We start from the raw sequence: 14,243 nt of genomic DNA on the forward strand, positions 1-14,243 counted from the left end.
CGTGGCAATTGGTACCTATTCTTTATCGTGCGCTTGTTTAGCTCCCTATAATCAATACACATTCGCTGGGATCCATCTTTCTTCTTCACAAATAGAATAGGAGCACCCCAAGGCGAGCAACTTGGCCGTATAAACCCTTTATCACTTAGTTCTTGAAGTTGATCTTGGAGCTCTTTCATTTCAGGTGGTGCCAAGCGGTAAGGAGATTTCGCTACCGGAGTCGCACCTGGCACCAAATCAATGCGAAACTCCACTTGCCGAACAGGTGGCAAGCCAGGGAGTTCCTACGGAAAGACATCGTTGAAGTCGGAAACGATAGGAACGTTGTCTAGTGCTATAGCAGAAGAGCAAGAAGCCATAGCCAGGCGGGGAATGTCCCCCTGAATAATAAGTTCTCCACCTCTAGGGTTTCGAACACGAACTTGCTTCTTACGACAGTGGATTTCCGCATCAAACGCATCAAGCCAATCCATGCCTACGATAACGCAGAGCTCTCGCATCGCAATAGGGATAAGATCAATAGGGAATTCAACTCCAGAAAACTCGAGAGTGCAACCCCGATAGACATCGGTGACATAAATAGTGCGGTTGTCGACAACATCGACAACCATTGGGTGAGCCAATTTTCCGATACTACGCCCCAAATGATTAATAAACGTGTGAGATACAAAAGAATGGGTAGCACCGCTATCAAACATAACAACATCGGGCTTGGAATCTAGCAAATAAGTGTCTGCCACTGTCGTTGTAATCACCGGCTCCTCCACAGTCATCTGGTGAGCACGACCTCGTGTCACCATAATGGTTCCCTTAGAGGATGATGCAATTGCAGGATTTGTACCCCTGTCTCCTTTACCAGTCTTCAACTTCGGGCATTCAGGCTTCTTGTGTCCCGTCTCGTTGCAGTGATAGCAGACGGGAATTGTAGAAGTAATATGAGGTACTGCACTCCCAGGAGGATCCCTACAATTCTTCCAATGATGCCCTGGCTTTTTGTAGTTGTAGCATATCAACATATTTTTCTCGCCCTGAAGACGTCCTATACTCATACCTTGACTTACTACCCTGCTTTTGCATTTTCTGGGCATCTCTGGATGTCTTGGAAGAGGTGTCATTGGCCTTCCTCTTGGACTGGGTCTGCAACTCGATTTCCCTCCTCCTCGCTACATTCATGATCGTAGATAAATTCGAGAACTTCTGCATGCTAACAAATTCCCGAATCTCGATAAGTAGGATGGTCATGTACCGGCTGACTAACCAGGCCTTGTTCCCAGCAAACGAGGGGCAAAAAGATAGCATCTCCAAGAACTTGGCGTTCAGGTCACTAACGGATTCGGTAGTCTGCTGTAAGGCCATGAACTCTTGCTGCATCCGCTGCTGCTCCACCTTAGGCACATATTGTGCCTCGAACCTCTCCACAAATTGGGCCCAAGACATGGCCCTCACTTTGTCTTTGTTCAATAGAGAGGTGATGGTGTTCCACTATGTCTTTCCCCTTTTTCATAGCTGATTCATGGCGATCACTGCTTTGTACTAGTCCGGACACCCAACACTTATGAAGGCGCCCTCAATATCTGACACCCAGGGCTTAGTAGCAACTGGGTCGGATTCACCATTCCAAAGAGGAGAGCTACACTTGTTGAACTTCTCGAAGTAGTATGCCGAATCCTGAACAGGCAGAGACAGTAACGCTTCCCCGGGAATAGCCGCGAGACGCTCATCCAGAAGAGCACCGAATTGGTTGATTATGTCGTTGGTCACACCCGGGATTAGTTCGTTGAAACCGTTATTGAATTCCTCAGCGACAATATCCCTAACTTGCTCCATTTGGAGCTGATTAAGTCGAGCAGGCGGAGCCATTGGTATCCACAGAAGAAGGAAAATCTTAGAAACAATTCAGCCAAGATATTTCTAGGAAGACAAAACACTCAGCTTGCCGAAAATTTTTCAACCTTTCCCCGACTCGAAACCGGCACCGATGTTTCAAATAGTAGGGGCCCTTCTACTACCTTCCACACAAGTTCCAATTTCGCATTCGCGTCTAGTTTCAAAATTTCCAGTTCGCTCTAGCCGTTAATTTTACAACTCTCTCACATGTTAACACTAACTAAGTGTGTAATCTAATATTTTAAGGCTAGTAGAATCCAATTCATAGTCAACAATTTAACATAAACATTTAACATAAGAAATAAGGCTTACTTGGCTGGCTGACTGGTACACCGCGACATCTTTCACTACTAGTCTTCAGAAAGTTTGAAAAATATTTTAAAAAGAAAATAAACTCTTATAGAGCCTCAAATTTGAGTCTAGAACATCCACAAGAATGCCTAGTTCCCTCAAACTGTGGCTCTAATACCAACTTGTGACACCCAATTTTTTTTTGCAAAAATTTTAAACTTTTAAAACCCATCTTAAATTAAGTTAAAACAACTGAAATAGTCATAACATAATCCATCAACTTAATAATCATATAAAATAAGTGCGGAAGTAATAATAATAATAAGGTCCCAACAAAATAACTAGTAGCGATGTCCCGATGCTCCATGTCAAGCCTTAGCCTCTTTAATCTTAACACCTGAAAAGTTATAAGGGAAAAACGTAAGCACGAAGCTTAGTGAATTCAAACACAGACATTGTACTAACATTCATATTTACTAGCCCTAATCCATTTTCCAATTATAATGATAAAGGCAAAGAACGAATCAATGTCTATATTACGAGAAGGACTTGTAGGTTTGAACCGCACCGGGAAGATCCCGTATCATTTGGCCCTAATCACCGCACCTCACGAAGAGTATTACGTTGGTGATCTTACCTACCCACCGCACCGGTAAATCCGTATCCTTTGGTGGTGTCCCCATATCTATAATTAGTTACGTACAGTGCACATGTACGAATTAAAACAATACTTATATAGCATGCTTTTATAATAAATTCAAATAATCACACACGAGCTAACTAGCAAACACAATCATCAATACAAAGGTGTGAGAGAACTCACCTTGAGTGAGTATTAAGGATGGCTAACAATCAAATAATTCTACCAAGCTTGAGCAAACTTCAAAACCTCACCTAAGAAGGACTAAAGGTTAGAAAGGAGAAGTACCGAAGCTATGAGTTGAGAAAAGAGTAATCACAGCAAGGTCTCTAAAACAGACCTGCTGTTCAAAACGGATTTACTCCAAAATCTAAAACAGAAACATAGCTTTAAATAAATTTTATAGGAAACTATGATTGCTCTGGATTCCACAACTATAAAGAACTCATTCTAACTCCAAAAGATGAATTAAATATGAATTTTACAAAATGGTCTATCACTTCTGTCTCCAACAATACAGTCAAGTGATGTTGGCCAATTCTAACCAACTTGTGTGTAGAATTAGTCCAAAAGAAAATTAAGAGAAGTAAAGGACATATAAGTGAAAGTCTCAGATTTGGAATTGAATGAAAAGCATCTCTCAAACTCCATATATAAAATTCACATTGTGGACAATCACAGCACTAGCAAAAGCTGGTGACTGCCCACTGACCTGGAGTGTGGATCCATTATACCCAATTTATAATTGGAAATAACACCCCATATTCTCCAGATCTTAAATTCATAATATAAGGAACATATAGAAACTTGGAATCACTCTGGATCCTTTTCCAAGCCTTAGAAATGATGAAAACAAAATGACATATCAGAACAGACCCGGATCAGACCTAACAGCAAAGATGCCATTCTTTCACATAGATAAATCCCTTATCAGTGAGGTTGGTCTTCTTAAGAAAGTTAGCCAACTCAATTTGTGAACTTTTGGAACTGGTTTTGGGTCCGTTTGAGTTCTAGAGCTCCAGATATGATTTTTACAAAATGACTACAGATCTGATGGAAAACAGAATCGTAGCCACCCGTGATTCCTTTTTGGCTTATCCATCCTTCTCCTTTTGAAACACATTTTAAGATGTGTTCATCATCCCAATTCAGTCTCCATGATAATGGTGGTACTAAAAATGGTTAGGGATCATTAGGATTTCATTTAGCCACAAGGATGTAATAATAATCAACATGAAAATAAACATAAGCACATAAAATCGTCATTCTCCCTTTTAGGGTTTCCATGATCTTTTGTCACATGTAATCCCCTAGATCCATCATCCACCATATATGGGGTGAAGATAGGATCTTGACATGATGTATAACATACAATTACAATAAAATAAGAATGAGAAAAGGTGAAGATGAAATAATAAAACTAGAACAAGGTTATGAATCAAGTCGTAAGAAAGGATAAGGAGGTTCATACCAATACGAATCAAGGCTGGAAATGAACAAGAATTAAGCTCCAAACAGCCCCTTGGCTGCTCTTGATCCCAAAGAGAGAGAGAGAGGGACGATTTTTGAGAGAGAGGGAGGGTTTAGAGTGTTTTCCTTGTGTGTGTTCCAAATGATTCAATTTACACATTAAGTACTATTAACTAGATGGACTTTGCAAATAGGCCCATAGCCCATAGACTTCAATAAAAGGAGTTTACAAGATGATCAAAAGAGTCCAATAACATAAGAAATCAGACATTGGTTAAATAAATTAACCCAATGTTACAAGGATAATTAAATTAAAATAACCAAACGTACCGAGAAAACACGGGGCGTTACAGAAGCCCCTAAACGAACAGGGGTCCGGGGGTAGCACCCCTGGGAGCGGGGTCTAAGGGGTAGAAGCCCCTGGCGGGGTCCAAGGGGCAGAGCTCCTAGCTAGGGTCGAAAATCCAATTGGGTTATGTTGCTATATTAAAAAAATGCATCAAAAATCTGAATTTTTAGAAAATTGACCCTTTTTCCTTGAGATCTGTTTTATGACAGGTTTGGTAGTTTTTATGACAGTTTGTAACTGTCTAGTGGCATTTTCAAACAGAAATCATATAGCCCTTCTGTGGTCATTTTCTGGTACACCACTTGAATAACATTTCACATACATTCTCTGATTTCATATCACTGAATTTCATCCAATTGAGTGTTCGATCTGTACCATCGAAATACTTCAATTCGATAGTGAATCACGACTTTCAAAGAATCCAAGCAATCTGTTCATCCCCTATTTCTAACAAAAACTGAATTATTTTGTGATCATGGCAAGTGGTGATTCTGTGAAGGATATGACAAGCAAGTTTGACAAATTGAACAAGTTTGAAGGGAAAGATTTTCGTAGATTGAAGAAGAAGATGCAGTTTCTCCTTACCACTCTGAAAGTGGTGTATGTTCTAAGTACACCCATGCCAATCGTACTAGAGTTTGTTGAAGATGAACCTTTTGAGGCAACAAAAAGGATATCAAAGTGGGAAAATGATGATTACATATGTCGTGGTCATATTCTGAATGATATGTCTGACTCTTTGTTTGATATCTATCAAAATTTCAAATTTGCAAAAGAACTGTGGGATTCTCTTGAATCCAAGTACATGGCTGAAGATGTTTCTAACAAGAAGTTTCTTGTTTGTAACTTTATGGGTTACAGGATGATTGACTCCAAGCCTGTTATAGAACAATTCCATGAAATGTTAAGGATTTGGGGACAGTTTGCTCAACATAATCTGAAAATGGATGAAGCCATTTTTGTGGCTGTGATCATTGACAAACTACCCCATTCATGGAAGAATTTTAAACACAATCTAAAACATAACAAAAAGAGGAATTGACTTTGACTCATCTTGGAAGTCATTTACGGATTAAAGACTCCTTAAGGACTCAAGAACTTGATAACAATCCTAAAGGCAAGAACCAAGTTGGTTCCTCTTCTATGAACATGGTGGAAGGAGAAAGTTCAAAGAATACCAAGAAGTCTAATGGAAAAAGGAAGTTTAAAGGAAAGGATGGCAAGTCTTCCAACAAGAAGGCTAGGTTGGTTTTCTGGAATTATAATAACTGGGTCACTTCAAGAAAGATTGTCGTCTTTATAAAGTGAACAAGCATTGTGTTGGACCAAGTGGATCCAAGGATCCAGAAAAGCAACAAGGTCATATTTATGTTTTCATGCAGAATTCTAAATATGTTCAGAATTATATTTCTGTGATTTCTAAAACATTTTATGTGCAGGATGATGATGTTTCATGGTCGGTTGATTCGGGAGCAACAAGCCATATATGTAAAGATCTTCGTTGGTTCAAGGAATGTGAAACAATTGAAGACGGATCTATGGTGAAAATGGGAAATGTTGCAACTGAACCAATCAAGGGTTTAGGATATGTTTTACTTTACTTTACTTCTGGAAAGTATTTGTGTATGAACAATGTTTTATATGTACCGGTGATTCGAAATAATCTTGTGTCTGAAATTGTTTTAAATAATTGTGGTTACCAACAAGTATTAGAAAGTGACAAGAATATCTTGTCAAGACATGGTTCTTTTATGGGTTTCGGATATGTATGTAATGGAATGATTAGACTTAATATTAATTATCCTAGTTATGATAATTATTTTTTCATAGCTTCTTCTAGTACTAGCAATAGCTTTAATAAATCTGATTTATGACATTCTAGACTAGGACACATTCATTACAAGAAATTAAAAAGACATGTCAAAAATGAGTTTAATTCCTGCTTTTGATATAAACAATGAAAAATGTAAAACATGCATGTTAACTAAAATCACAAGACAACCTTTCAAAATTTTTGGTAGGGAAAGCAAGGTGTTGGAACTTATAAATAGTGATTTATGTGATTTCCATGCAATACCTTCCATTGGAAACAAAAAGTATGTTGTTACTTTTATTGATGATGCATCTAGATATTGTTATGTCTATTTGCTACATTTTAAGGATGAAGCACTTGATAAATTAAGATTTTATAAACAACTAGTTGAGCTTCATAAAAATAAATTAATAAAAGTATTGCATACTGATAGAGGTGGTGAGTATTATTATCTATTTTACTTTGAATCAACTGGAATAATACATCAAACCATAGCTCCTTATACATCGCCACAAAATGGTGTAACTGAAAGGAAGAATAGGACTTTGAAAGACATGGTTAATTTCATGTCGTCCTATTCTGGATTAAGTGGAGGCTTTTGGGGTGAGGCAATGTTAACTGCATGTTATATTTTGAATAGAACTCCAAACAAAAGGTGTAAGAATACTCCTTATGAACTTTGGTGTAAAAAGGTATCAAATTTGAGTTATCTCAAAGTTTGGGGTTGTCGAGTAGTTGTGAAGCACACTGAACCCAAAAGGAAAACTTTGGGTGAAAGAGGTATGAATTGTATCTTTATTGGATATGTTGAGCATTCCAACGCTTATAGATTCTATGTTTTAGAATCTAATAACTTTGTGTCTGTAAACACTATTATAGAGCCAAGTGATGATATTTTTGATGAAGAAAGATTTACATATATACCTAGACCAAGGGATATGATTCAGGAATCTTTCAGCAAGAACACAACTCAAGCTGAAGATGCTTCTGGTGGTACAACTTCTATGCCTAAACTTAGATAGAGTGCTAGAGCTAGAAAAGCTAAATCTTTTAGATCTGATTTTCAACTATATTTAGTTGAAGGAACAAGGGATGAGACTGTGTCTCAACATCAATATTGTTTTAATATTGAGGAGGATCCAAATAATTTCAGTGAAGCTATGGATTCTAGGGATGTTTATTTCTGGAAAAAGGTAATTCAGGATGAGATTGATTCTATCATGCATAACAATACTTGGGTATTGTCTGATTTACCTCCTGGTTGTATGGCATTAGGATGTAAATGGATCCTCAAAAGAAAATTGAAGGTGGGTGGCATAATTGATAAGTATAAATCCAAATTGGTTATCCAAGGCTTTAGACAAAAGGAAGACGTTGATTTCTTTGATACTTATGCTCCTGTTGCCAGAATTTCTACTATTAAAATATTATTAGCTCTTGTAGCTATACATAATCTTGTGATTCACCAAATGGATGTGAAATCTGCATTCTTGAATGGTGACTTGGATGAGGAAATATACATGAAACAACCTGAAGGGTTTGTGATACCTGGAAATGAACACAAAGTGTGCAAGTTAAAGAAATCATTATATGGTTTGAAACAAACACCAAAGAAATGGCATCAAAAGTTTGATGATGTTGTCTTGTCTAATGGTTTTGCATTAAACCAAGCTGACAAGTGTGTATATAGAATATTTGATACTTCTAGTAAAGGAGTCATGATTTGTTTATATGTGAATGATATGTTGATTTATGGTACTGATTTAGAAGAAGTTGATAAAACCAAGAAATTCTTATCATCTGGTTTTGAAATGAAAGAGTTGGGGGAGGCTGAGGTAATTCTTGGTATAAGAATTAAACAAGGAAACAATGGGATTTCAAATTCTCAATCTCATTACATTGAGAAGATATTAAAAAAGTTTAACTTTGAGAATTGTTTTCCTGTTAGCACTCCTATAGATCCTACTCTTAATCTTCTACCTAATAAAGGATCTTTGGTGTCTTGACTTGAATACTCAAGGGCTATTGGTTGTCTAATGTATGACGTGATTAGTACTAGGCCTGAAAAAGCATATGTGTGAGAAGGCTTAGTAGATATACTAGTAATCCTAGTACACATCATTGGCAAGCAGTGAGTAGAGTATTCAAGTATTTGAAAGGCACCATGAATTATGGTTTAACTTATAGTGGATATCCTTCTTTTTTTGGAAGGTTATTCAGATGCCTGCTAGATTAAAAACTTAGAGTATCACTCCTCTACTAGTGGTTAGGTGTTTCTTCTTGGAGGAGGTGCCAATTCATGGGCATCCAAGAAAAAGACTTGTATTACTAACTCAACCATGGAATATGAGTTTGTTGCATTGTCTGCTGCTAGTAAAGAAGATAAGCGGATACGGAATTTGATGTATGAAATTCCATTATGTCGCAAACTGATATCTACCATTTTTATCAGATGTGATAGTGTTTCAACCTTGGCTAATGCTTATAGTCAAGTGTACAATGATAAGTCTAGACATTTAGGTGTTAGACATACCATGATTCATGAGCTCATCATAACTGGTGTGATATGTGTGGAGTTTGTAAGAACTTAGTTGAATTTGGCCGATCATCTAACCAAAGGGTTAGCAAGAGATCTTGTGCACAAGGTGGCTGTAGGGATGAGTTTAAAGTCCACTTAAAATCTTTTATATTGAAATACCCAATTCCCATCTAATTTAATATTAGATGTTGAATTCAATGTCAAACGCTTGATATTTGAATATTGAAACACATTATAATCATCATCCCAAGGTATGTGGTCGATAGTGCGAGTTAAAGAGGTTAAAATTTAATTCTTAATAGTTCATTAAAAATTTTCATTTGCAGGTGCAAGAACAAAAGAACTACCTATATAAGCATGAAGTTTAGCTGCTTCAAGAAGTTGGGACTTGACTTTGATATGCTTATTGAAGGATGGACACAAGCTAGTAAAATATAGTGTCGTGTTAGAAATTATGAGAATGTAAATTGGTGTGTGTATTATCTTCATGTATTCACTTTGAATAGAAAGGGTTCAATCCTTAGTGACACTCTTATATTCGAATATTTGGATTGAGTAATAAGCTAATGTGAAAATAAATCGTCACGACATTTCATTTATGCATCGGTTTGTTGTTGTTTATGTTTTGCTTTAAGTTTAATCAGGATTACACTTAAATGGGGAGGTTTGTTGGTGATTTAATATCATCAATATTATTTAAGTATAATAGGATTAAATTTGTTGACCAAAAGTGATCTTGTTGAATATTGAACAAGTTAGGATGGTGTAGGAGTGCACACGTATTCAAGTTTTTTAGATTCAAAGTACACTGTTATTTAGGGGCGAAGCCACTAAACGAACGGGGGTCTGAGGGCGGCGCCCCTGGGAGTGGGGTCCAAGGGGTGGCAGCCCCTGACGGGGTCATGGGGCAGAGCCCTTGGTTGGGGTTGAAAATCCAATTGGGTTATGTTGCTGTATAAAAAAATGCATCAAAAATTTGATTTTTTAGAAAATTGATCATTTTTCCTAAGATCCGTTTTATGAAGGTTTGGTAGTTTTGATGACAGGTTGTAATTGTCTAGTGGCAGTTTTCAGACAATAATCATATAGTCGTTTTTGGGTCATTTTCTGGTACACTACTTGAAGAACATTTCACATACATTCTCTGATTTCGTATCTCTGAATTTGATCCAATTGAGTGTTTGATCTGTATCATCGAAATACTTCAATTTGATAGTAAATCACGACTTTCAGAGAATCCAAGCAATCTGTTCATCCCTATTTCTAACAAATAGTTTGGTTATGTCATGGTTTTCTAATGAAGGTTGTCAATGTCATTCATGTTGAAATTCCTACAATTGTGGCATGACGTAAGCGGAGTCGGTGTTAAGGGGATGGTCTTGAAGACGATAGCGGGAAAAAGGATGGAAACAATGGAGTGTAGGGTTTTATTAGGCCATAGAGAGGGGGAATTTTTTTATTGTTTAAATTAAATGAGTTTAATGAAATAAAAAAGTAAAATAAAATAAAAAATGGCAAAGAAGTCATGTGACTCGAAGACCAACCATATAAGAAAGTACAGGTAAAAAATAATTAACATAGATGAAGTTGTGACCTTTTATAAAAAATAATGACGTTATATGTAATTTTGTCTTATATTTATTACATTATTGTAATTAATTTTTTTAAAACGTTTTCTAATAAAAATATGTATCAATTTAATTGTTAAACAAATACGAAATGTTATTTACGTAGCTTATTACTATACATTGTTATAACAAATGAGAAATTATATAGGTACCCCATCAATTGCTTTGTGTACCACTTTCTTTTATGTGACTTTAATAGTGTTTTTTTATCTCCATAATGTAACAATTATGTAAGAGACCATACATATAGTAGTACCCCTAATAAATACTTTTATCGTTCGTTTAGTTAAACTTTTGTTATCTAATTCAACGACTTAAAAGCAAATTATATATATATGGAGTATTTCAAAAAGGTAAAGAATACTTTTTTTTTAATTGATATAATATTTAATTAATTAGTGCTTCACGTGTTGTGAAAGGGTGGGCCGGCAAAACCGGGTTCAACTAGAGGCCATAAGCCATGAGCCACCTCCGGTCAATTTAGTGGAGTCACCGCCATTTAAGTATTACGAAGGGGTGGAAAACGTAGGACCCGGTTCACCTCCGATTCAGTTCACATGGACCGCCATAGGTCAAAATCCTACCCCACTAAGAGTTGTCAAACCAGCAGATGATCACCATTTTTATTAAATAAACTTAACACACCACAATCACCACCATGTGATTCGCATTTCAAAATTGGGTGTACCTTCGACGAATAAACATGAAAAATGAATTGGGTGTCTTGTACCTACCCTTTGTCAACATCTACATGCAAAATATCGTTTATCTAATGTTTCAACCTAACATAGATGCATGAACTGGTGCCTACTCGTTTGGAGACAGTAGCAAAATCGCTTGTAAGACGTGTGGATGTAGCTATTCGATGAGTGTTGTAATACGTTTCTCCTTGTGTAATAGTTTGCACATAATTAGATTATTGGGTATCATTACCTTTTATGTATTAAGCTAGATAAATTAGCTCATAAATAGAGAAATTTCTAAATATCACCAAAAATCAAACTCAAGTATTAAAAATAACCAAAAATACCAAATTTTTCCAAAAATGACAATATACTTCGGAGATGGGTTTCTACTAGGGTGAACAAAAACCGCACCGCAACTAAAATTAATTGCAAAAATCGCGTAAACCGCAACTGCAATAAAAACCCATGGTGAGGTTTTATGTTTTTCAAAAACCACAAATTTGCGGTGCGGTGCGATTATTAGTTTTCAAAACCCACAAAAAAACCACACCATACCATATATGTTATATACAATTTTTTTATTAATTATTAATATATTAAATATTAAAACAAGACAAATTCTATAGATGAAAGCAAGATAACTTTTAGAAGTTAAAAGTGTTGGTTTTTTGTTATGTTTAACATTAAAAAATGATGAAATTTTACAATTATAAGATATTTATTATTAATAACTAATGATTTCAAGATATTAGTTGTTTGTGATTTAAATTAATTGTCTTATACCCTATTCTTTTTTATTATTACATGTAATATCTTTGAACTTTTAAAATAGTTTGAAATCTAAATAGCGGTTAAAAATCATACAAAATAACCGCACCAAATACATGCGGTTAATAACCGAAACACAAAAAAAACAAAACCGCACCGTAAAAATAATCGTCTAACCGCACCGTAAAAATAACCGCATCAAGCTGTTTTGAAAATGTATTCACCGCATTTGCGGTTAGTGGTGAGGTTTTGACCAATAACCGCACGGAACCGCACCACGCTCACCCCTAGTTTTTACGGACCAGACATGTTGTCAACTAGCTCTTGTCTATGCAAACTAATCGAATACACAAAACCTAAAATTTCCATTTACCATTTTTTTTCTCCTTTTCTTCTTTCTACGAACTAAAAAAAACGCTCTTTAAGATTTTTTTTCTTCTAAAAATACACTGAAAGATTCTACAAAAAATGGTCAACAATCATCAACTGTTACAAGAAATTTTTATGTTTTACAATTCGTGTACTAGTTTATATATATGATTTTTTGTTGAATAGTGAAAAATGATTCCGCAGAGCTTAAGAACAAAATTGTTGAAGGCACTGTGAGGGCCTTCGGCAATTTTGCTTTGCGGATTCATTCTTCGTCGTTCAAATGTAAGATTTTATGTCGTACTCGTCATTATCAACATTGCTTTGTAACCTTAGTCATTATCAACATTGATTTGTAACCTTATGCATATTCAACACTGAAAATAAGATGGATTATACAAAGCAGTGGAGCAAATCTTCAGAAGGTGTTGTGACTGCCTTCTGCAAACTCATCCTTCTGCTTTACAAATTTACTCTTCATTAATGTTCAACCAAAAAAATATTACCCTCTCCTTATTAATTAGGGTGTACTCTCCTAATTTAATATTCCGAATAATTAATTATGTTTAAAATACTTTTTATTTTAGTACTTGAATTTAACTCTAAAACGAGAGTTAAAAGCAACATGTGTTGCTAAATGTGTATCAACCATACAGAGACGTCTAATAATCGAATTTCAGCTAGTTTTAAGATGATCACATTTCAATTATTTATTAGGCGTGCCTCCTCCTCATTGAAGATGTGTTATTGATGTAGTTATATATATAGGTGGGTTCAACGTATAACCAAATAATATCATTTAACCACAATTATATAATGACGGTTAGATTAGGCCCACTGGTATACAGACCACGGTGGGTCTCGTGGTCTAGCTGGCCACGACCGTGGTCCGTGCACACTAGCCCGAACCACCATGGTTCTCTGTGCTCGTGGTCTTCAGTGGTGGGCATCACGAATCAAAACGACCAATGAGATTGGATTGCTCATTTAAAGAACTGAAACTGTGAAAAAATAAGTCTGCGAGCTGGGTATTTTGGTTGGTGAAGAAGACATAGTTTGTATGTCTTAGCAACTTTTACCCCTGAGATATAATAAATTGATAGAAAATACCCTTGATCAGAAATCCTTTAACATAAATAGTTTCTAAAATGACAAAATAAACCTTAGATTTATATTTCCTAATTATTTAAGTAATATGATTTAATTAAAATATTATTCTTATTATTATTATTAAATAACTTATTTTTATAATTAGTATTTTAATATATATATATATATATATATATATATATATATATATATATATATATATATATGTGTGTGTGTGTGTGTGTGTGTGTGTTTAATGTATTTTTGAATTAAATTTAATTAAAAAAAATGAGGTGGAGTGGTGTGTTAGTGGTAGGTATCACATATTAGTGGTAGAGGAATGTAGTGTTGATGTGACACCCACCACAAATATGGTATGTGGTGGGTATAACGGATGGTCTTAAGACGAGGGCAAAATATATGATGGTCACGAAAAACTTTAATGTTCATTTATGAACATATATTCATATATGATAATATTTTTACATTAAGTTAGTAACTCTATATTTAAAGTAACTTCATATTTACATAAGATTAGAGATCGATAATCTGGGAAATCATGAAAATAGAAAAAAGAAATATATTAATAAACATAATTCTTAAATGAGAAGATATAGCAAAATTCATACAATAATATGAATTCTTCTTAATTTCTATCCTATCTATAAACTTATGTTTATAAATGAACATATGTTCAAATATGAACATAAGTGT

General features: G+C 35.4%; 1 protein-coding gene across 1 annotated transcript; it reads right to left on the minus strand.

The window, feature by feature from the left end:
* Positions 1–284: 284 nt before the first annotated feature.
* LOC111879150 (uncharacterized) lies at positions 285–1,016 on the minus strand. The gene has a single exon (XM_052771244.1). It carries the CDS (start codon positions 1,014–1,016, stop codon positions 285–287), a length of 732 nt encoding a protein of 243 aa, XP_052627204.1.
* Between the last annotated feature and the right edge of the window lie 13,227 nt (positions 1,017–14,243).

Source organism: Lactuca sativa, chromosome 4, assembly GCF_002870075.4.
Source record: "Lactuca sativa cultivar Salinas chromosome 4, Lsat_Salinas_v11, whole genome shotgun sequence".
Lineage (NCBI taxonomy): Eukaryota > Viridiplantae > Streptophyta > Magnoliopsida > Asterales > Asteraceae > Lactuca > Lactuca sativa.

Bases quoted from the DNA above. Each gene is read 5' to 3' on its own strand.
- LOC111879150 (XM_052771244.1), bottom strand. From the start codon at position 1,016: ATGTTGATATGCTACAACTACAAAAAGCCAGGGCATCATTGGAAGAAT.